At 42.7% G+C, this 24,954-nt stretch overlaps 1 protein-coding gene across 4 annotated transcripts; it reads right to left on the minus strand.

Annotated features, from left to right (window-relative positions):
* Nucleotides 1–11,304: 11,304 nt before the first annotated feature.
* Nucleotides 11,305–24,664, minus strand: LOC112235824 (dihydrolipoyllysine-residue succinyltransferase component of 2-oxoglutarate dehydrogenase complex, mitochondrial-like). Of its 4 annotated transcripts, none has more exons than XR_006079293.1 (16): nt 24,505–24,664; nt 19,675–19,708; nt 19,095–19,137; nt 18,826–18,893; nt 18,643–18,717; nt 18,478–18,533; nt 18,170–18,278; nt 17,905–18,048; nt 17,676–17,740; nt 17,407–17,504; nt 16,802–16,932; nt 15,940–16,013; nt 15,534–15,617; nt 14,904–15,071; nt 13,342–14,467; nt 11,305–13,221 (listed from the first exon to the last, which is right to left on the minus strand). XR_006079293.1 is itself a non-coding variant. In XM_042301064.1 (15 exons), exons 1-15 carry the CDS (start codon nt 24,565–24,567, stop codon nt 14,333–14,335), a joined length of 1,344 nt encoding a protein of 447 aa, XP_042156998.1. In that variant the 5' UTR covers nt 24,568–24,664; the 3' UTR covers nt 11,305–14,332. The 4 variants fall into 4 exon arrangements, 2 of the variants coding, with proteins under 2 accessions (XP_042156998.1, XP_042156997.1); XR_006079292.1 differs by having other exon boundaries at nt 13,302–14,467; XM_042301064.1 differs by having other exon boundaries at nt 11,305–14,467; nt 18,826–18,890.
* Between the last annotated feature and the right edge of the window lie 290 nt (nt 24,665–24,954).

A 24,954-nucleotide genomic window follows, 5' to 3' on the forward strand; every position in this document is an offset into this window, starting at 1 on the left:
ATGGTCATAACCACGGTCATGATGTCATAACAGCTGTCCTAATATGGTCATAACCACGTCATGATGTCATAACAGCTGTCATATGTCATAACAGCTGTGTCATAACAGCTGTCATAATGGTCATAACCACATCATGATGTCATAACAGCTGTCCTAATATGGGCATAACCACGTCATGATGTCATAACAGCTGTCCTAATATGGGCATAACCACATGATGTCATATGAGCTGTCATAACAACCTGTCATGATGTCATAACAGCTGTCCTAATATGGTCATAACCACGTCATGATGTCATAACAGCTGTCCTAATATGGTCATAACCACGTCATGATGTCATAACAGCTGTCATAATATGGTCATAACAGCTGTCATGTCATAACAGCTGTCCTAATATGGTCATAACCACGTCATGATGTCATAACAGCTGTCATAATATGGTCATAATAACAGCTGTCCATAACCACGATATGGATATGGGCATAACCACGTCATGATGTCATAACAGCTGTCCTAATATGGTCATAACCACGTCATGATGTCATAACAGCTGTCCTAATATGGGCATAACCACGTCATGATGTCATAACAGCTGTCCTAATATCATAACAGGTCATAACCATGATGTCATAACAGCTGTCCTAATATGGTCATAACCACGTCATGATGTCATAACAGCTGTCCTAATATGGTCATAACCACGTCATGATGTCATAACAGCTGTCCTAATATGGTCATAACCACGTCATGATGTCATAACAGCTGTCCTAATATGGTCATAACCACGTCATGATGTCATAACAGCTGTCCTAATATGGTCATAACCACGTCATGATGTCATAACAGCTGTCATAATGTCATAACAGCTGTCCTAATATGGTCATAACCACGTCATGATGTCATAACAGCTGTCCTAATATGGTCATAACCACGTCATGATGTCATAACAGTCATAACAGCTGATCCATAACAGCTGTCCTATGGTCATAACAGTCATAACAGTCCTATGATGGTCATAACAGCATAACAGTCTGTCTAATATGGGCATAACCACGCGTCATGATGTCATAACAGCTGTCCTAATATGGTCATAACCACGTCATGATGTCATAACAGCTGTCATATGGTCATAACCACGTCATGATGTCATAACAGCTGTCATAATATGGTCATAACCACGTCATGATGTCATAACAGCTGTTCTAATATGGTCATAACAGCTGCCATGATATGGGCATAACCACGTCATGATGTCATAACAGCTGTCCTAATATGGGCATAACCACGTCATGATGTCATAACAGCTGTCCTAATATGGGCATAACCACGTCATGATGTCATAACAGCTGTCCTAATATGGTCATAACCACGTCATGATGTCATAACAGCTGTCCTAATATGGTCATAACCACGTCATAATGTCATAACAGCTGTCCTAATATGGTCATAACCACGCTGTCATGATGATAACAGCTGTCATAACAGCATGATGTCATAACAGCTGTCCTATGGTCATAACCACGTCATGATGTCATAACAGCTGTCCTAATATGGTCATAACCACGTCATGATGTCATAACAGCTGTCCTAATATGGTCATAACCACGCCATGATGTCATAACACCTGTAATGATATGGTCATAACCACGTCATGATGTCATAACAGCTGTCTGTCCTAATATGGTCATAACCAGGTCATGATGTCATAACAGCTGTTATGATATGGTCATAACAGCTGTCCTAATATGGTCATAACAGCTGTCATGATATGGTCATAACAGCTGACATAATATGGTCATAACCACGTCATGATGTCATAACAGCTGTCATGATATGGTCATAACCACGTCATGATGTCATAACAGCTGTCATGATATGGTCATAACCACGTCATGATGTCATAACAGCTGTCCTAATATGGTCATAACCACGTCATGATGTCATAACAGCTGTCCTAATATGGTCATAATCACGTCATGATGTCATAACAGCTGTCCTAATATGGTCATAACCACGTCATGATCCTAATATGGTCATAACCACGTCATGATGTCATAACAGCTGTCCTAATATGGTCATAACCACGTCATGATGTCATAATGTCCTAATATGGTCATAACCACGTCATGATGTCATAACAGCTGTCATAACAGCTGTCCTAATATGGTCATAACCACGTCATGATGTCATAACAGCTGTCATAATATGGTCATAACCATGATGTCATAACAGCTGTCATGATAACCACGTCATAATGTCATAACAGCTGTCATGATATGGTCATAACCACGTCATGATGTCATAACAGCTGTCATGATATGGTCATAACCACGTCATGATGTCATAACAGCTGTCATGATATGGTCATAACCACGTCATGATGTCATAACAGCTGTCATGATATGGTCATAACCACGTCATGATGTCATAACAGCTGTCATGATATGGTCATAACCACGTCATGATGTCATAACAGCTGTCATGATATGGTCATAACCACGTCATGATGTCATAACAGCTGAATATGGTCATAACCAGCTGTCATAACAGATGTCATAACAGCTGTCATAACAGCTATGATCATAACCACGGATCATAACAGCTGTCCTAATATGGTCATAACAGCTGTCATGATATGGTCATAACAGCATGATGTCATAACAGCTGTCCTATATGGTCATAACCACGTCATGATGTCATAACAGCTGTCCTAATATGGTCATAACCACGTCATGATGTCATAACAGCTGTCCTAATATGGTCATAACCACGTCATGATGTCATAACAGCTGTCATAATATGGTCATAACCACGTCATGATGTCATAACAGCTGTCCTAATATGGTCATAACCACGTGATGTCATAACAGCTGTCCTAATATGGTCATAACCACGTCATGATGTCATAACAGCTGTCCTAATATGGTCATATAATCACGTCATGATGTCATAACAGCTGTCCTAATATGGGCATAACATGATGTCATAACAGCTGTCCTAATATGGTCATAACACTGATGTCATAACAGCTGTCCTAATATGGTCATAACCACGTCATGATGTCATAACAGCTGTCATATGTCATAACAGCTGTCATAATATGGTCATAACCACGTCATGATGTCATAACAGCTGTCCTAATATGGTCATAACCACGTCATGATGTCATAACAGCTGTCCTAATGGGTCATAACCACGTCATGATGTCATAACAGCTGTCCTAATATGGTCATAACCACGTCATGATGTCATAACAGCTGTCCTAATATAACAGGTCCTAATATGGTCATAACCACGTCATGATGTCATAACAGCTGTCCTAATATGGTCATAACCACGCATGATGTCATAACAGCTGTCCTAATATGGTCATAACCACGTCATGATGTCATAACAGCTGTCATAATATGGTCATAACATAACAGCGTCATAATGTCATAACAGCTGTCCTGATATGGTCATAACCACGTCATGATGTCATAACAGCTGTCCTGATATGGTCATAACCACGTCATGATGTCATAACAGCTGTCCTAATATGTCCTATGATATGGTCATAACCACGTCATGATGTCATAACAGCTGTCCTGATATGGTCATAATGTCATAACAGCTGTCATGATGTCATAACACATAACTGTGTCATAATGAATATGGTCATAACCACGTCATGATGTCATAACAGCTGTCATGTCATAACAGATATCATGATGTCATAACAGCTGTCATGATGTCATAACAGCTGTCCTATATGGTCATAACCACGTCATGATGTCATAACAGCTGTCCTAATATGGTCATAACCAGCTGATCATGATGGTCATAACAGCTGTCATAATATGGTCATATGGTCATAACAGCTGTCATGATGTCATAACAGCTGTCATGATATGGTCATAACCACGTCATGATGTCATAACAGCTGTCCTAATATGGTCATATGTCATAACAGCTGTCATGATATGGTCATAACCAGCTGTCATGATGTCATAACAGCTGTCATGATATGGTCATAACCACGTCATGATGTCATAACAGCTGTCCTAATATGGTCATAACCACGTCATGATGTCATAACAGCTGTCCTAATATGGTCATAACCACGTCATGATGTCATAACAGCTGTCATAATGTCATAACAGCTGTCCTAATATGGTCATAACCACGTCATGATGTCATAACAGCTGTCCTAATATGGTCATAACCACGTCATGATGTCATAACAGCTGTCCTAATATGGTCATAACCACGTCATGATGTCATAACAGCTGTCATAATGTCATAACAGCTGTCATAATATGGTCATAACCACGTCATGATGTCATAACAGCTGTCCTAATATGGTCATAACCACGTCATAATGTCATAACAGCTGTCATAATATGGTCATAACCACGTCATGATGTCATAACAGCTGTCATGATATGGTCATAACCACGTCATAATGTCATAACAGCTGTCATAATATGGTCATAACCACGTCATAATGTCATAACAGCTGTCATAATATGGTCATAACCACGTCATAATGTCATAACAGCTGTCATATATGGTCATAACCACGTCATAATGTCATAACAGCTGTCATAATATGGTCATAACCACGTCATAATGTCATAACAGCTGTCATAATATGGTCATAACCATGATGTCATAACAGCTGTCATGATATGGTCATAACCACGCCATGATGTCATAACAGCTGTCATGATATGGTCATAACCAGCGTCATGATGTCATAACAGCTGTCATCATATATGGTCATAACCACGTCATGATATGGTCATAACCACGTCATGATGTCATAACAGCTGTCATGATATGGTCATAACCACGTCATGATGTCATAACAGCTGTCATAATATGGTCATAACCACGATGTCATAACAGCTGTCCTAATATGATGATGTCATAACAGCTGTCCTATATGGTCATAACCACGTCATGATGTCATAACAGCTGTCCTAATATGGTCATAACCACGTCCTATATGGTCATGTCATAACAGCTGTCATAATATGGTCATAACCACGTCATAATGTCATAACAGCTGTCCTAATATGGTCATAACCACGTCATGATGTCATAACAGCTGTCAATATGGTCATAACCACGTCATGATGTCATAACAGCTGTCATATATGTCATAACAGCTGTCATAATAACCACGTGGTCATAACCACGTCATAATGTCATAACAGCTGTCATAACCACGTATGATGTCATAACAGCTGTCATAATATGGTCATAACCACGTCATGATGTCATAACAGCTGTCATAATATGGTCATAACCACGTCATGATGTCATAACAGCTGTCATATATGGTCATAACCACGCTGTCATAACATGTCCTAATATGTCATAACCACGTCATGATGTCATAACAGCTGTCCTAATATGGTCATAACCACGTCATGATGTCATAACAGCTGTCATAATATGGTCATAACCACGTCATGATGTCATAACAGCTGTCATATGGTCATAACCATATGTCATAACAGCTGTCCTAATATGGTCATAACCACGTCATGATGTCATAACAGCTGTCATGATATGTCATAATCATGGTCATAACCACGTCATGATGTCATAACAGCTGTCCTAATATGGTCATAACCACGTCATGATGTCATAACAGCTGTCATAATATGGTCATAACCACGTCATAACCACGTCATGATGTCATAACAGCTGTCCTAATATGGTCATAACCACGTCATGGTCATAACAGCTGTCCTAATATGGTCATAATGTCATAACAGCTGTCATGATATGGTCATAACCACGTCATAATGTCATAACAGCTGTCATGATATGGTCATAACCACGTCATAATGTCATAACAGCTGTCCTAATATGGTCATAACAGCTGTCCTAATATGGTCATAACAGCTGTCATAATATGGTCCTAACAGCTGTCATGATATGGTCATAACCACGTCATAATGTCATAACAGCTGTCATGATATGGTCATAACCACGTCATAATGTCATAACAGCTGTCATGATATGGTCATAACCACGTCATAATGTCATAACAGCTGTCCTAATATGGTCATAACAGCTGATGTCATAACAGCTGTCCTAATATGGTCATAACCAGCTGATGTCATAACAGCTGTCCTATATGGTCATAACCAGCTGATCATAACAGCTGTCCTAATATGGTCATAACCACGTCATGATGTCATAACAGCTGTCCTAATATGGTCATAACCACGTCATGATGTCATAACAGCTGTCCTAATAACCACGTCATGGTCATAACAGCTGTCATAATAACCACGGATCATAACAGCTGTCATAATGTCATAACAGCTGTCCTAATATGGTCATAACAGCTGCTGATGTCATAACAGCTGTCCTAATATGGTCATAACAGTCATGATGTCATAACAGCTGTCATAATATGCTGTCCTAATATGGTCATAACCACGTCATAATGTCATAACAGCTGTCCTAATATGGTCATAACAGCTGTCATAATATGGTCATAACAGCTGTCCTAATATGGTCATAACAGCTGTCCTAATATGGTTAACAGCTGTCATAATATGGTCATAACAGCTGTCATGGTATGGTCATAACCAAGTCATAATGTCATAACAGCTGTCCTAATATGGTCATAACAGCTGTCATAATATGGTCATAACAGCTGTCATAATGTCATAACAGCTGTCCTAATATGGTCATAACAGCTGTCATGATATGGTCATAACAGCTGTCATGATATGGTCATAACAGCTGTCATGATATGGGCATAACAGCTGTCATAATATGGTCATAACAGCTGACATAATATGGTCATAACAGCTGACATAATATGGTCATAACAGCTGTCCTAATATGGTCATAACAGCTGTCAAAATATTGTAATAACAGCTGTCAAAATATTGTAATAACAGCTGTCATAATTTTGTGACAAGTTGTGAGCTGTTATGACATGGTTATGATCGCGTCATAACGTGTTATAACGCTGGGTGTCAAGTAAAGTGTTACCAAATAAAAGCCGAATATATCTTAATTACATAAGTATTCACACCCCCTGTTTGAATACATGTTAGAATAATTAATATAATCACCTTTGGCAGCGATTACAGCTGGGACGCTCTTAAAAACTTTGCTCAACTGGATTGTACAAAAATTCTTCAAGCTGGTTGTTGATCATTGCTAGACAGCCATTTTCAAGTCTTGCTATAGATTTTCAAGGCGATTAAAGTCAAAACTGTAAATAGGTCACTCAGGAACATTCCATGTCGTCTTGGTAAGCAACTCCAGTGTATATTTGGCCTTGTGTTTTAGGTTATTGTCCTGCTGTAAGGTGAATTCATCTCCCAGTGCCTGGTGGAAAGCAGACTGAACCAGGTTTTCCTCTAGGATTTTGCCTGTGCTTAGCTCTACTTTGTTTCTTTTAATCACCCCAAAATAAACTCCCTAGTCCTTGATGACAAGCATATTATAACCCATAGCATGATGCAGCCACCACCATGCATGAAAATATGAAGAGTGGTACTCAGTGTTGTGTTGGATTTGCCTCAAACATAACAATTTATATTCAGGACATTAAGTTAATTTATTTTCTTATTGTAAACAGGATGCATGTTTTGGGAAAATGTATTCTGTACAAGCTTCCTTCTTTTCACTCAGTCATTTAGGTTAGTATTGTGGAGTAACTACAATATTGTTGATCCATCCTCAGTTCTCTCCTACCACTACCATTAAACTCTGTAACTGTTGTAAAGTCACCATTGACCTCATGGTAAAATCCCTGAGCGGTTTCCTTCCTCTCCGACAACTGAGTTAGGAAGGACACCTGTATCTTTATAGTGACTGGGTGTATTGATACACCATCCAAAGTGTAATTAATAACTTCACCATGCTCAAAGGGATATTCAATGTCTGCTTGTTTTATTACCCATCTACCCGTAGGTGCCCTTCTTTGCAAGGCATTGGAAAACATACCTGGTCTTTGTGGTTGAATCTGTGTTTGAAATTCACTGCTTGACTGAGGGGACCTTACAGATAATTGTATGTGTGGCGTACAGAGATGAGGTAGTCATTAAAAAATCATGTTAAACACTATTATTGCACACAGTCCATGCAACTTAGGTGACTTGGTATTCCTATTTTTTAAATCCTGAATTTATTTAGGCCATAACAAAGGGATTGAATACTTATTGACGCAAGACATTTCAGCTTTTCAGTTATTCATTTCTAAACATTTCTAAAAAACAATATTCCACTTTGGCATTATGGGGGTAGGCCAGTGACACAAAATATAAATTTAATCCATTTTAAATTCAGGCTGAAACACAACAAAAATGAGGGAAAAAGTTCAGGTGTGTGAATACTTTCTGAAGGCTCTGTTTTTCGACAGATGGGAGACAAAAATAACAGAATAATTGAGGTAAATTACATCTCTTGATGTTAGCTTAATGAAAATAAATATCTATCTCTCCTGTTCCTAACGGTCCATCTTTCATCTGAATTAACACAAAGCCTTGAAGGCCTCGTCCTATTCAACGAGGCCTTTCCATTGGATATTCACATGTTGGGCCAAATTTTCAAGACGTTGGATATCTATGCACGCTGCAGCATAGGCTTGGCCTAATAGAGTGTATTCAGCACATTTGAAATCATCTCAATAGAGCTAATGGAATCTTGAGTGGCCAATAAAAGTAAATATTTAAATTAAAGACCCCATGGTGTTATTGTTCTCTGTATTCATGAATCATCAAGGCCTCCTGTATTCTCATGCTAATCTAACATCAGGATATTTGTTTTATTTATTTTGTGTTCAACATAATGAATGAACCCGTGGGTTTTTTTTTTTCTCTCCTTCCAAATGGTGTTTTTCAGACGTTTGTGTAGGTCCTGGCACAGAAACAAAGACACAACCATTGTCCTCCATGATTATTAAAGTAAACAGAGTGGAGGGTGCTCGTCTTTGGAGGCAGCTGCAGGCACTTGAGGGGAGGAAGAGAGGGGAGGAAAGGCCCGAGCCAAGCAACCCTCAAGACTCTCTGTTAGAGAGGTGAGCCCATTATTCAGAGGCTTCTAGAAAACAGCAGAGCACTGCGATAATTAGCTTTGAAGATCACGGTCGTCTTCATTAAGCACCAAAGGGAAGAAAACAGACAAACAGGGAGGGACTATCAGGACTCAATAACAACCGCTTGTTTCCCCTTTCCATTGAAACAGGTTTTGCTACAGTGTGCCTTAATGAACAGGGCCCAGATCCAGCTCTGGGTTAGGACTCATCAGGGTGCAGTCCTGCAGTGTAATGACAGACAGCAGCTAAGGAACAACATGTTCCTGTCCTGCTTCTTCTTTATTAAAAGGGACAATCTGTGATTGCGACCTTCAATTTTGGATTCTGGAACAATATAACTTATGCCTCATGAGCTTTAGTTAAATATAAGCATGTTTTACAACATTACAAACAACGCAATTGTAAACAAATATTGTATAGCCTTAATACATGGTTAAAACTATCATTTTGATATCATGGATGGCCACACCATACATCTATTGCTCTGTCTATGAATTTGAGATTTGTTATTCCCTCCGCTGTTAACTGAAAGTGGCGGGGTGACTGCTTCGTTATCGTTTGAACTGCAGATTGTCTGGTCAATTATACCCGGTTACCAGTACATCAAGAGTAGGACGGGGCACACGGTCTGCGTGGCTGGTTATTATTCCTTTTCTATGAAGAATGGATACCAGAACACTGATAAATGTTCCCAGCTTTGTGTAACATTTCCCATAATGCATGTATCCTTAATTCCATATGGTTGTTTTGTGTAAAAAACACCTGCATGTTACTGGATGTGCTGAACGCTAAATTTAAAACGAATCTTCCTAGTCCTTGCCACGGTGCTTCTACTTCTACTTCTACTCTACTGTGATCCATGTTGCTGTAGGAAGGACTCTATAAACACATTAGATCCATGTTGCTGTAGGAAGGACTATATAAACACATTAGATCCATCAATCAAACATATTTATGAGGCCCTTTTTTTACATCAGATGTCACAAAGTGCTTTACAGAAACCCAGCCTAAAACCCCAAACAGTAAGCAATGCAGATGTAGAAGCACGGTAGATTGGAAAACCTCCCTAGAAAAGGCAAGAACCTACGTAGGAAGAAACCTAGAGAGGAACCAGGCTCTGAGGGGTGACCAGTCCTCTTCTGGCTGTACTGGGTAGAGAGGAACCAGGCTCTGAGGGGTGGCCAGTCCTCTACTGGCTGTACTGGGTAGAGAGGAACCAGGCTCTGAGGGGTGGCCAGTCCTCTTCTGGCTGTACTGGGTAGAGAGGAACCAGGCTCTGAGGGGTGGCCAGTCCTCTACTGGCTGTACTGGGTAGAGAGGAACCAGGCTCTGAGGGGTGGCCAGTCCTCTACTGGCTGTACTGGGTAGAGAGGAACCAGGCTCTGAGGGGTGGCCAGTCCTCTACTGGCTGTACTGGGTAGAGAGGAACCAGGCTCTGAGGGGTGACCAGTCCTCTTCTGGCTGTACTGGGTAGAGAGGAACCAGGCTCTGAGGGGTGGCCAGTCCTCTTCTGGCTGTACTGGGTAGAGAGGAACCAGGCTCTGAGGGGTGACCAGTCCTCTTCTGGCTGTGCCGGGTGGAGATTATATAGATATGTGGTGGTGGTGGAGTAGGGACCTGAGGGCACACAGTGTGTTGTAGATATGTGGTAGTGGTGGAGTAGGGACCTGAGGGCACACAGTGTGTTGTGAAATCTGTCAATGTATTGTGTAAAATGTTTTTAAAAATTGTATAAGCGGCCTTAATTTTTGCCAGACCCCAGGAAGAGTAGCTGCTGCTTTGGCAGGAACTAAAAATGGGGATCCTTAATAAATACAATAAAAATAACAGTACATGGCCACTTAAGGCCAGATTATTCTTCAACATAACAGTAAATGAGCCATGGATTGTGTATGTGTCCCATTCAGAGGGTGAATGGGCAAGACTGTGGGAAGCATTGGTGTCAACATAGGCCAGCATCCCTGCGGAAAGCTGTCCATGCCTGATGAATTGAGGCTGTTCTTAGAGCAAAAGGAAGGGTGTTCCTGATGTTTTGGACACTCCGTGTGTACCTCAATATGAACTTCAATCTCCCTTCGCCTAAAATGACGATTATGATTATTTTGTTCCTGGATATTGCTCCTAATTGTCGGTTACACAATAATTGTACCAGCCCTACGCATCATAAATACATGTAAATGCTAAACACAGTCAGCAGATATGCTCAGAGAGGGGAAGGAAAAACACACAAAAAAACAAGACAATGTAAATTTAAACAAAGATGTTTTAATGTTGGGTAGCACTCTATAATAACTCTACATAAAAGCATTTTTATAATGGATTAGTAAATCATTTATTCATCATTACTCACATTTGTAAAAAAAAAAAAATGTTAGTAACCTAGTTTTTCACACATTTATAAAACAACTTTTAAAGTATTAAATAACGTCCTTCTAAACAATCTACTAATCATTAGTAAAGTATTTTTGCATGACCTAATCAAAAGTTGTCTATTTATACTTTATAATTCATTTTATAAATGTTTTGAGTGACCAGTGTAATTTCCTCACCAAAAGATGGACATGGTCAATGGTAGACATTCCAGGAGTATCTGATGCTCCCTAAGGTCTCTAAATGTTCCCTCAAACTTTATCAATGGTTAAAACAATAAACCCACAACACAGAGGATGATTTGAAGATTAGCGTTTCTTGGCAGTGACCTTTCTACCAAAAGCAAAGTGTGGTTTGCAGTCATGCCTTAAGAGCAGTCTTATCTCAATTAACCCAGAACTGAAACCTTGCATCATCTTGTCAGTAGATTTAGTTCTGGGAGTTCCCGGTTTGTAAAGTCTAAACCCTCACAAAATAATACATATTTATATTTTTTTATAAATAACCCACACTTTAGATGAGGTTCAAGCAAAAAATACCCTAAAGTAATGACTTAACTAAATGGTTTATAAATGACCTATATTAAAACATTTTATGAACGGAGTAATGATTCAATAAACTATTTACTAAACCCATCATAAATGCTATATGACGTGGCGTTATTACGCGTTGCTACCTACAATAGTTGGTTTTAAATAGTTATAAAGCACCGTATACAGCACAGACAGGTCCTTTACCTGGGTGGGTTCCACAAAGAAGAGGTTATCATGAGAAATACATTGTGCATGCTGATAAATTGTGCTCCTTTGAAAACTACTCCCCCAAAACGGTGTTGTGTAAGTCCCGAACCAAACTAGCGTCCGGGTGTTCTACAGCATGGTACCTTCTCGCGGACAGACAGAAGTCCATCTAGAGAGACACACGACGGAAAGTGGTTATTCCCTTCTCTACCAAAAGCTCAAAGACAATATCTGTATCTGAAACGGCACCCTAATCCGTATATAGTGCTCTACTTTTGTAGTGCACTATATAAACGAAATAGGATGCCATTATGGACACTCCAATGCGTGTGGTAGTTTCCATGAGATTCCAATGCTGCTCAGTGGGACAGTCACCCCAAAATAAGCAGAAGTTACTGCAACAGTAGGAAGCCAAGAGACTAGACGTACAGGGGAGACAGGCTTCTGCATCCCCCATGAATAGCTCTGTCAAAAACACAGAACCGGGATAGACAAACAGCACAGGAGCTTCAGAATGGACTTCATCTTGTCCGACCGAGCACTTCTTTAGGGTAGCGTTATAAAAACATGTATTGGCTTTAAATCACGAGCACAGATAGATTACATGTACAGCTCAATGAAAATCACGGTGTTTAAAGAAAAAGAAAAATACACAAAATTCACATGATGCTTTGAAGAAAAATAAAATGTGTCCGTTTCTTTTCAAAGTTCACGTCTATTAGTCGTATATACTGGATACACATGGTACAGTTCACTGTCTTATGAGATGCTGACTTCCACGTTCCTTCTAGACAGCAATGTAAGTGCCTTGAATGTACAGGTCTAATATTGAGACAGAACAGACCTGGTAGGTTCAGTCAGTCAGTCTAACATTGAGACATATCAGACCTGGTAGGTTCAGTCAGTCTAACATTGAGACATATCAGACCTGGTAGGTTCAGTCAGTATAACATTGAGACAGATCAGACCTGGTAGGTTCAGTCAGTATAACATTGAGACAGAACAGACCTGGTAGGTTCAGTCAGTCAGTCTAATATTGAGTCAGATCAGACCTGGTAGGTTCAGTCAGTCTAACATTGAGACAGATCAGACCTGGTAGGTTCAGTCAGTCTAACGTTGAGACAGATCAGACCTGGTAGGTTCAGTCAGTCTAACATTGAGACAGATCAGACCTGGTAGGTTCAGTCAGTCTAACATTGAGACAGATCAGACCTGGTAGGTTCAGTCAGTCAGATACTGAGACAGATCAGACCTGGTAGGTTCAGTCAGTCTAACATTGAGACAGATCAGACCTGGTAGGTTCAGTCAGTCAGTATAACATTGAGACAGATCAGACCTGGTAGGTTCAGTCAGTCAGTATAACATTGAGAGAGAACAGACCTGGTAGGTTCAGTCAGTCAGATACTGAGACAGATCAGACCTGGTAGGTTCAGTCAGTCAGTGGTAACACTGTATGATGTTGACCAACCGTTGAATCAATCTGAACCAAAGCTGCAGAATGACACCACCCAATAATAAAGTGAATAATCTCAACATTAAATTCTCTGTTTGCGTGATTCCCATATGTGTTTTGTCCTTTCTTGACAAAACACCACAACCAGATCAGGGACTCAGGTTCTCTCTCTTTAACCAAAAGCAGTACATGACAAGATTTGGCTGTCGCTTGTGTTTGTTTTGGGGGGGTGGGATGGGTTGGTTTTATACAGAGGCTGAGTGATGTTTAAATAGCTTTGGGGTGTGTTCAGCAGGGCACAACGTTTTGAGGCATTATGTTGAAACAACACCCCTCCCAAGGGTATAAGAAGGAATCAAGTCTGCTCTATTCACAACACTGCTATCTGAGGGTTATACTACAAAGCAGGGTCAACGAGAGCCAGCTAACTTACCTAAATATTCAGAAATAACTTTTTACATTTTTTTGGGGGGGGGGAGAAGATAACCTTGACATGAGCATGGTCAAAATTGACCGAACAACCCAAAAAAATAAATGCAAATCTAAGTTACGCTTTCTTAATGAACCAGATCAATAACTAGTTATTTGTGGTTGTTGATCAAAGTTAGCTGGCTAACTCTGATTCTGCGTTTATAGCATAACCCTCTATAATGTCAGGCAACAGTCCTGTGTACTGATCGTGGCCCTGCAGTAGTGATGGGAGGTTGGGATCACATGTCGAGCAGTAGAACACGGGGATCCTCCACCACAGACTTGATCTTACGCAGGAAGGTGACGGCCTCTCTGCCGTCGACCAGCCGATGGTCGTAGGTCAGAGCCACGTACATCATGGGTCGGATCTCCACCTGATGGAGAGAAACAAGACGAGCACAACTAGTAGCTAGACTATAGAACCGACCGCGCCGCAGTCGCCGTAGAACCGACCGCGCCGCAGTCGCCGTAGAACCGACCGCGCCGCAGTCGCCGTAGAACCGACCGCGCCGCAGTCGCCGTAGAACCGACCGCGCCGCAGTCGCCGTAGAACCGACCGCGCCGCAGTCGCCGTAGAACCGACCGCGCCGCAGTCATTTAGTCCTAATAAATCGTGATAAAATAACTGACTGAGGTTGAAACTTACATTATAGCAGCTAGATTTTTTTATATTTTTTTTAAAGATAACTTTGTTGACATGACAACGCGCATTCATACATTTGCGATAAATAATGTCCAATTCAACTTCTGGATGGAGACACATTTAACGCGTTGACATACAGAAGCGAATGTACTGCGGGTGTCACCCACCTTGCCGCCGATGGCCACAGGCCTGTCGAAGATACCGTGCATGCCCAAGATGGCTGACTGGGGCGGGTTGATGATAGGCGTGCCGAACATGGAACCGAAAACTCCTCCGTTACTGATGGTGAAGGTTCCTCCGTCCATGTCCTCCACAGCCAGCAGATTATTACGAGCCTGGACAAAAACACACACAGGAGTCAGTCCTGTCGTTATTCAATTTGTTTTTTTTTAAACATTCATCTCTCGTTTGAAGAGCTTTTTGGTGTCGTTTATCACAAGGAGTCATCATATTGATGTGGTGACATAAGGCCCGATCTCAGACTAACTGTTGGATCGTATGTCAACAACAGTGACACATTCATCCCACTCAAACAAAGCCTTGTACCTTCTCTCCCAGACCGTGACACATTCATCCCACTCAAACAAAGCCTTGTACCTTCTCTCCCAGACCGTGACACATTCATCCCACTCAAAGCCTTGTACCTTCTCTCCCAGACCGTGACACATTCATCCCACTCAAACAAAGCCTTGTACCTTCTCTCCCAGACCGTGACACATTCATCCCACTCAAACAAAGCCTTGTACCTTCTCTCCCAGACCGTGACACATTCATCCCACTCAAACAAAGCCTTGTACCTTCTCTCCCAGACCGTTGATGGTTTTCTCAATGTCAGCAAAGTTCATGGTCTCTACGTTGCGAATAACCGGTACAACCAGTCCCTGGTGAAGAGGAGCAGATGAGACCACACACACACACACACACACACACACACACACACACAAAGCAAGAAACCCATACCTTTCTGGTTAAATTTGTATAGAATTTTCACCTAACACACAGAAGAAACCACCGACACACAGCAAAGAACACAAACACAACATCCTACAAGGATCTTTAGCCCACGATCAATCCACTAATAAAATGACCACTATTTAATATATAGATTTGGTCCAACCTCCCACCAACAGCTTAGGACCAGGACAACAAGGGGCAGTCAATAAGATAACAGAATATATAGGTCACATGTCCTCTGTGCCTTACCTTGGGAGTAGCCACAGCCACACTGATGTCAACATAATCCCTGTACACAATCTCTTTGGTTGTATCGTCAATCACTGGGGACAGGAAACAGGAAGAGACTAAAATCATCCTCACATTTAAAAAAATACCTCAATGACATTTCGGTTTCATTTCATCCATTCTGGAGGTTCTGGTAAAGAAATTCAGTTTGAGACTACTAAGTCTTAAGATTCCTCCCAGCAACAGAATACCATATATAACTTAATCAGAAAACCTGTTGACTTTAACATGTAACTGTGGAAATAATGTCCCTGTGGGGTTCTGGTAACTAACTATCAAAACTCCCTGGTTTTCAAGAAATCCTGGATTTCCTGCTTATTCGATCCTGATTCCAGGAATCTTCCAACTGAGATTTCTGGAAAACCAGGAAGTTTGGGGAAAGTTCATGGAATTTGAGTGAGTGTGTGAGTGAGTGAGAGAGAGAAAAGAGAGAGAAAAGAGAACGAGAGAGAGAAGTGGGAGTCGGAGATAAGACTCTCTACAAACAGAGATAGAGTTAGTCTGCGGGGGTAGAGGGTTAGTCTGCGGGGGTAGAGGGCGAGTCTGCGGGGGTAGAGGGCGAGTCTGCGGGGGTAGAGGGCGAGTCTGCGGGGGTAGAGGGCGAGTCTGCGGGGGTAGAGGGCGAGTCTGCGGGGGTAGAGGGCGAGTCTGCGGGGGTAGAGGGTTAGACTGCGGGGGTAGAGGGTTAGACTGCGGGGGGGTAGAGGGTTAAAGGGTCTGCGGGGGTAGAGGGTTAGTCTGCGGGGGTAGAGGGTTAGTCTGCAGGGGTAGAGGGTTAGTCTGCGGGGGTAGAGGGTTAGTCTGCGGGGGTAGAGGGTCTTACCTCCATTGACAGAAGGCTGGTCCATGAGAGCGTGTGCTGAAGCCTTAACGAAGGCCGACATGAAACCCAGCTTGATGTTGTGTCGTTTCAGGAAAGCATCTTTATGGAGCTTCCTCATCTCCTGGATGTTGCTGAGGGATGGGAGAGAACAAGCATTAAAGCAGGGGGTGTGTGTCGCTTCAGGAAAACATCTTCATGGAGCTTCCTCATCTCCTGGATGTTGCTGAGGGATGGGAGAGAACAAGCATTAAAGCAGGGGGTGTGTGTCGCTTCAGGAAAACATCTTCATGGAGCTTCCTCATCTCCTGGATGTTGCTGAGGGATGGGAGAGAACAAGCATTAAAGCAGGGGGTGAGGGATGGGAGAGAACAAGCATTAAAGCAGGGGGTGAGGGATTGGAGAGAACAAGCATTAAAGCAGGGGGTGTGTGTCGCTTCAGGAAAACATCTTCACGGAGCTTCCTACTGGGTGGTCATTTTGGTGGACAACAACATTTCCAAGAGTAAACAACAGGCCATTTACGAAGTGTCTATATGTGAATGTTTGCACCCGCTGTTGCACTGGAGCCACTTGACCATAGAGGACAAATAAAGTTGGACGGTCACCTCATGTCTATCTCGTTGAAGGTGGTGAGCATGGCACAAGTCTGCTGAGCCTCTTTTAGCCTCTGAGCGATCCTCAGCCTCATACGATTCATCTTGACCTGGACGAATAATAAGACAATTGGTTGAGAGCATCTGTCTGGTATCTCAATCAAATCACAGCAAGACCACTTCTCTTGGTTTGAAACTAGCCTAAGGCTTTTTCCCTGTCATTTCATCTTGTTCTGTTAGTATGGGAGGGTTGGCCTGAAGCTGGCCTGGAGTGGTCTTACCCTGCTCTCTGTCCTGGCCCCATGGGCTGCTGGTTCTGCTGGTGCGCTGGGCTTGACTGCAGAAACTAGAAAGAGCATAAGACAGAATTTATGCCCCCCCAAAAAAGAGGCTTATAATGATAAAAGAAAATTGTGAGAACCCCGCTTAAATATATATATTTTATATAATTCTACTGAAGTTAAACATGAATCTAAATGCACTTTTATAACAGTTGAGCAGCTGACGTACCAGGTTTGGCTTGGGCTGCTTGTGTTGGCACGGGAGGCACCGCGGGCATGGCGACAGGGATGGCCGCCGGGGTTGGAGCAGCGGCTGCTGCAGGGGCCTCAGCTACAGGGGCCTCTGCTGCAGGGACAGAAGCGGCTGCTGCAGCTGACCAGAGTAGAAGAAGACATCGACATCGTGATTTTCAGATCAACTCCTGATAGGAACGGTACTACGTGTATGAAGATCAAAGGATCAGTTGGACGAGAGAGAAGAGGAAGAGCGTTACCTCCTTTTTTGAGTTTGAAGAGGGGATTCCCGGCCTCCACTCGCCCTCCATCTGGCACGAGCAGCTCCGTGATCACACCGGCCGCTGGAGACGGCACCTGCAACGAGGTCTGAGAGAAAAACGGAGTCTTCACATCAAAACAGTTCCTGAAATGACAAACTCAGGATTCGACAGCTCGCCTTGTCTAAATATCTGATCATCAATGCCATTTCTTTATTACGTAAAATGTTTTGTTTGACATAAAGGTCAAGGCTATATGTATTTTTCGTATTCCATTCCAGTGTGCGACTTCTTAGTGTTTACAGTACCTTGTCAGTCTCGATCTCACACACCACCTCATCCTCTTTCACTGAATCTCCAACAGCTGGAAAAGGCCAAAGGAAGGTATTACTGTCCTGCACAAAACCTTCCTGGGAACAACATACTAAACGGAAGCCGGCTCCACAAAAAAAACAACAATCCAGGACACCGACCTTTCTCCCACCTGACGTCCCCTTCTGTGATCGACTCAGAGAACGGAGGGGTGTTGACGGTGACAACTTCATCCCCTGATCAGAAAAAACAAACAAACAAAGATGTCAGAGTGAGATTTTATTTAATACAACGACTTGTTTAAATACACAGGACACAGACGAGACAGTGGTTTGAATACGTACTGTGTGCTGCAGACGTCTTGAAGTATCTGATGTGGAAGACACCAACTGATGACGGAGACTCAAATCTACTACACACAGAAGAAGAAAACATGTCATTATGTAGCAGGCTATAAAGTAGCCTGTTGTAAAAACAAGTGGCTTAAAACTAGTGCAACACACACTAAATGACTGAACAGTATTCTGTAGCAGACATCAGACATCTTCAGATTTTCGTTTGTTCAGCCTGAGGCAAAACATACAGACAAAAACCCAGGACAGAGGACACTTACGACTGACTGTTCCTGTAGACAACCCTGTTGCCAACGGATAGGCCTTCAAGGAGATAAAACGAAGACAAACCGAGAGACAGAGAAGGGAAGAAAGAGGGGGGAGAGAGAGAGAGAAAGAGGAAGGGATATGATTATTATCAACAGTGAAAACCATGGCTGCCATTGTTGAGTCAGTCTTCTTGAGAACCCAGGGCCGTGCGAATACATAAACAGCTCCTTGATGATGGGGCATATTTAACCACTCACAGGCCCTCCAGTGCTCTTTGATACTTCATGGGCATTACAGTCTTCTGAGCCATGAATCACCATCCATACAGGGCATGTTTATTCAGATTTATTACGAGGAACAAAGGCCTCTGATCTTACATTAGTCCTGGGTGGGCTGTGTTCATCAGGCACAAAACGGAAACAAAACAGACTGAAACGGGGAAAGGGCTTTCATGGATTTGTCCAATGAGGAAAGCGTGTTTTTTTTGGTTTGTTTTCCATTGCAAATCGTTTTGTTACGGTGTGCCTTAATGAACAGGACCCTGTACTGCTCAACCCTACAGACAGAGGAGAAAGAGAGAGGCCCACTCACCTGAAGCAGTCCTTCCAGCCAGCACATTATTCCCCTGAAAATAAATGGGAACGGGAGGAAGATCAATATCCTTTCAATCGAATTCTTCGCCGGGCTGCTTCAGAATCAAAATTCGGCCTACATCATCATTCAATATGCTTGCTTGCATTAAGGGAGCTTTGAATATGTAGCAGTGGAGGCAAAAGGTTAGATTAAATATCTCTCTGATTCAAACAAAGAGCTTTGAAGTCAAAGGGGCAAAGTTGAAAAAAAAACAGAGAACTGGGGTGCATTCTGTTCAGTGTTTGTGTAACGGATGTGAAACGGCTAGCTTAGTTAGCGGTGGTACTGATGTAACGGATGTGAAACGGCTAGCTTAGTTAGCGGTGGTACTGATGTAACGGATGTGAAACGGCTAGCTTAGTTAGCGGTGGTACTGATGTAACGGATGTGAAACGGCTACGGATGTGAAACGGCTAGCTTAGTTAGCGGTGGTACTGATGTAACGGATGTGAAACGGCTGGCTGATGTAGTTAGCGGTGGTACTGATGTAACGGATGTGAAACGGCTAGCTTAGTTAGCGGTGGTACTGATGTAACGGATGTGAAACGGCTAGCTTAGTTAGCGGTGGTACTGATGTAACGGATGTGAAGTTAGCGGCTAGCTTAGTTAGCGGTGAAACGGCTATGTTATGGTAAATGTGAAACGTACTGTGGTACGGATGTGAAACGTACTGATGTAACGGATGTGAAACGGCTTAGCTTAGTTAGCGGTGGTACTGATGTAACGGATGTGAAATGGCTAGCTTAGTTAGCGGTGGTACGCACTAAATAGCGTTTCAATCGGTGACGTCACTTGCTCTGAGACCTTGAAGTAGTAGTCTGCGGCTTTTGTGGAGCGATGGGTAACGATGCTTCGTGGGTGACTGTTGTTGATGTGTGCAGAGGGTCCCTGGTTCGCGCCCGGGTATGGGCGAGGGGACGGTCTAAAGTTATACTGTTACATTTGCTACGTTGCTTAACGGATTGTACCCAAAATAAAATGTTTCCCCCAAAACGGTGCGCACCATTCTTCCAACAGTCTTTTAGGGACATTTTGCTTCCATTTGGTGGGTGAGGTGTGGACTGATCTATATGGGTGTGACTGAAATCAGATAACCTTACACAATAGACCTCTGGGACACCATAATCACAGCTTTTTATCTACAGACTGTTCAGTACAGTACCGTTTCCATTGACATCAACGGTGCGCACAGTTCTGTCGTAACTGAAAACACCCCTGCTTTCATGGTCACTCTGCATCTCAGCATAACGAGACAAAACATCTGGCCATGACGTGTTCCTGAATCCAGACACGCTCTAACAGCACAGCTGGAGTTGAATGCCACATAACTGACACAGTGAATGAGTCGCCTTGACGGCCTACCCCCCCCCACACACACACACACACAGGCCAAAGCCAAACGACGCTGAGACAATTGTGCACCGCCCCCATGGGACTCCCAATCACAGTCGTTTGTGATACAGCCTGGAAACAAACCAGGGTCTGTAGTGACGCCTCGAGCACTGAGATACAGTGAGTGCATTAGAGAGCTGAGCCACTTGGGAGCTCCTTCTTTGTAACACGTTACCCCCCCCCCTTCCATCACCTACAGCTCAGCATTTAACACCATAGTTCCCTCCAAACTCGTCATCAAGCTCGAGACCCTGGGTCTCGACCCCGCCCTGTGCAACTGGGTACTGGACTTCCTGACGGGCCGCACCCAGGTGGTGAGGGTAGGTATAACAACATCTCCACCCCGCTGATCCTCAACACTGGGGCCCCACAAGGGTGCGTTCTGAGCCCTCTCCTGTACTCCTTGTTCACCCACGACTGCGTGGCCACGCACGCCTCCAACTCAATCATCAAGTTTGCGGACGACACAACAGTGGTAGGCTTGATTACCAACAACGACGAGACGGCCTACAGGGAGGAGGTGAGGGCCCTCGGAGTGTGGTGTCAGGAAAATAACCTCACACTCAACGTCAACAAAACTAAGGAGATGATTGTGGACTTCAGGAAACAGCAGAGGGAACACCCCCCTATCCACATCGATGGAACAGTAGTGGAGAGGGTAGTAAGTTTTAAGTTCCTCGGCATACACATCACAGACAAACTGAATTGGTCTACCCACACAGACAGCATCGTGAAGGCGGCGCAGCAGCGCCTCTTCAACCTCAGGAGGCTGAAGAAATTCGGCTTGTCACCAAAAGCACTCACAAACTTCTACAGATGCACAATCGAGAGCATCCTGTCGGGCTGAATCACCGCCTGGTACGGCAACTGCTCCGCCCACAACCGTAAGGCTCTCCAGAGGGTAGTGAGGTCTGCACAACGCATCACCGGGGGCAAACTACCTGCCCTCCAGGACACCTACACCACCCGATGTCACAGGAAGGCCATAAAGATCATCAAGGACATCAACCACCCGAGCCACTGCCTGTTCACCCCGCTGCCATCCAGAAGGCGAGGTCAGTACAGGTGCATCAAAGCTGGGACCGAGAGACTGAAAAACAGCTTCTATCTCAAGGCCATCAGACTGTTAAACAGCCACCACTAACATTGAGTGGCTGATGCCAACACACTGACTCAACTGCAGCCACTTTAATAATGGGAATTGATGTAAAATATATCACTAGCCACTTTAAACAATGCTACTTAATATGTTTACATACCCTACATTATTTATCTCATATGTATACACTGTACTCTATATTATCTACTGCATCTTTATGTAATACATGTATGACTTGCCACTTTAACTATGCCACTTTGTTTACATACTCATCATACTCATATGTATATACTGTACTTGATACCATCTACTGCATCTTGCCTATGCTGCTCTGTACCATCACTCATTCATATATCTTTATGTACATATTCTTTATCCCTTTACACTTGTGTGTATAAGGTAGTAGTTTTGGAATTGTTAGCTAGATTACTCGTTGGTTATTACTGCATTGTCGGAACTAGAAGCACAAGCATTTTGCTACACTCGCATTAACATCTGCTAACCATGTGTATGTGACAAATAAAATTTGACACACATTTACCCCCCCCCGACACACATTACCCCCCTACCCTTTGATACGTTTTGCCCCTTTCTCTATTTTTGTATGCCATCAATGGTTTTCATCTGTTAAACACCTCTACCTAATACAAGTTCATACAATTAGGTCTACTGACTACTAGTCCTCTAGACCAGGGTTCCCCAAACTCAGCCCCCCCCCCAGCATGTACAACCGGTAAAGTAATTGTAAATATCATTTTATTCAACATTCAGCCTTATAGAGACTATGTATTGCTGTTTTAAAAAATATATATTTACAGGGACTTCTTTCAGACCGATGTCATGGTGCAACTATGGTAACAGTCTGACGTTTTTCTACAGCAGACTTGGTCGTGTAACTTGGTGTAGTGAAAGTGGGGATGCAGAGGACCGCTCAACTCCATTTATCTTATTATATTGGTGTAGTGAAAGTGGGGATGCAGAGACAGCAGACAGCTCAACTCCATTTATCTTATTATATTGGTGTAGTGAAAGTGGGGATGCAGAGACAGCTCAACTCCATTATCTTATTATCTTGGTGTAGTGAAAGTGGGGATGCAGAGACAGCTCAACTCCATTTATCTTATTATCTTGGTGTAGTGAAAGTGGGGATGCAGAGACAGCTCAACTCCATTTATCTTATTATCTTGGTGTAGTTAAAGTGGGGATGCAGAGACAGCTCAACTCCATTATCTTATATCGAGGTGGACTTGTGTATTGATAACTGATCGTGTGATTTGCTAGCTACAACATTGAGACGACACCATCAGTCGATACTTGTACAAATATAAATTCTGAAAACGTTTACCAGTACCTATGTTGGTCCTTTACAACTGCTGCCCTTCCGCGGGGGTGCTGAAATTCATACTTAATAAAAACAAAAATGAAAACGTAATAAACGTTTATCGAATACAACCACCGACGTCTTCCTCGATATAATAGAACCGAGCTTAGCGTTCCTCAGCTAATAACAGATGAGCTAAACACGACACCTTCATGCCTAACATGACACGGGCTATTTCTGGCACAAGTTTCAAACAGAGGTCAGCTGTAAAATATACCACAAAAACAAACTAATAGCTGGGGAATAACACTGCAGCATATGCATGAGAGGTGTGGCTCAAGTGTGTCTTGACAATCCTACATGTGAAACAGCTAGTTTACTGTCCGAGTCATCTGCGGTATTAAATGTTGCATCCATGACAGCTCTCGCCTGTTATTAATGTGGAACCCAACATGGATTTTAGAGCTGTAGAGGACATTAACTAACTAGTTAGCGAGTAATCTTATGGTAGCTAAGCTAGATACCTCGCTAGCTAGCAGGTTAGATAGCAAGCTACTTAGCTAGCTATTCAGGTACCACCAACAAGTAAATCCCAGTAAAAAAAACAAGAATAGCATAATGGTAGCTAGCTAATAAGCTCAGGTAGCTAACTAAATTAATTTAACCGATTTAGCTACCTATGACAATCCGATTGGTCTTTAAATAATTTAGCTAGCTAAGTTAGTTGGTTGGTTTTGGTGATATTTCCCGACTAACTACGCATATCTAACATATTTATATTTCATAATGAATTGAGAGAGGGGGGAAACAAGCCATTTCCTTAGTTAGACATAGTTAGTAGGACGGGTGTCATTATGTCCTTGGGTTCAGGGTGAGGCCTATTCCCTGCTAAGCTATGGCGTTCAAAAAAAAAAAGTTTTTGCCTAACTCCAAAGGTTACGGTACACGGGAAATGTAATCGGTATTTCTCTCCTACCTGACTTAACGCAGACAGAGACCGCCCGAGTGTCCGGGAAAGACATCGGGAATGCGATAACATAGCTTCAACCGTGGTGGTAAACCGACCAAAAAGGGGAGAGTGGTAACGAAGGTCTGACAGTAGAAGCTGTCGTCAAGGCTCTGCGCCAACGGAAAGCGACGAGGGACAAAACTAATGTCGTTTTAATGATAGGGGAGGTAGCTCATTCCTACCAGGCCTGACTACATACACTCCCTTACAGTCTGAACTTCAGGCTGCGTTTTGTTGTCTAAAATATAAATTATTTGAAGAAATCGTATTTTGTGATCAATGTATAGAAATAAAAAGGCTAAATAATAAAAACATGCGTCATTCAAAAACATGCGGTGTGATATTGTGCAAAACAAAATTAGGAAATGTTTTTTCTGTCATTTCGTTCCCACAGAGGCTGATGGCATGAGCTAATTG

The sequence above is a fragment of the Oncorhynchus tshawytscha genome, linkage group LG18, assembly GCF_018296145.1.
Source record: "Oncorhynchus tshawytscha isolate Ot180627B linkage group LG18, Otsh_v2.0, whole genome shotgun sequence".
NCBI lineage: Eukaryota > Metazoa > Chordata > Actinopteri > Salmoniformes > Salmonidae > Oncorhynchus > Oncorhynchus tshawytscha.

What these genes read in the sequence shown, in the direction of transcription:
- LOC112235824 (XM_042301063.1), bottom strand. Translation starts at nt 24,567, where the DNA reads ATGTTATCGCATTCCCGATGTCTTTCCCGGACACTCGGGCGGTCTCTG. An exon ending in CAAGACGTCTGCAGCACACA is followed by an intron (nt 18,718 to 18,825) that starts GTACGTATTCAA and finishes TTTTCTGATCAG; the next exon opens with GGGATGAAGTTGTCACCGTC. An exon ending in GTGAGATCGAGACTGACAAG is followed by an intron (nt 18,279 to 18,477) that starts GTACTGTAAACA and finishes TTTTTCTCTCAG; the next exon opens with ACCTCGTTGCAGGTGCCGTC.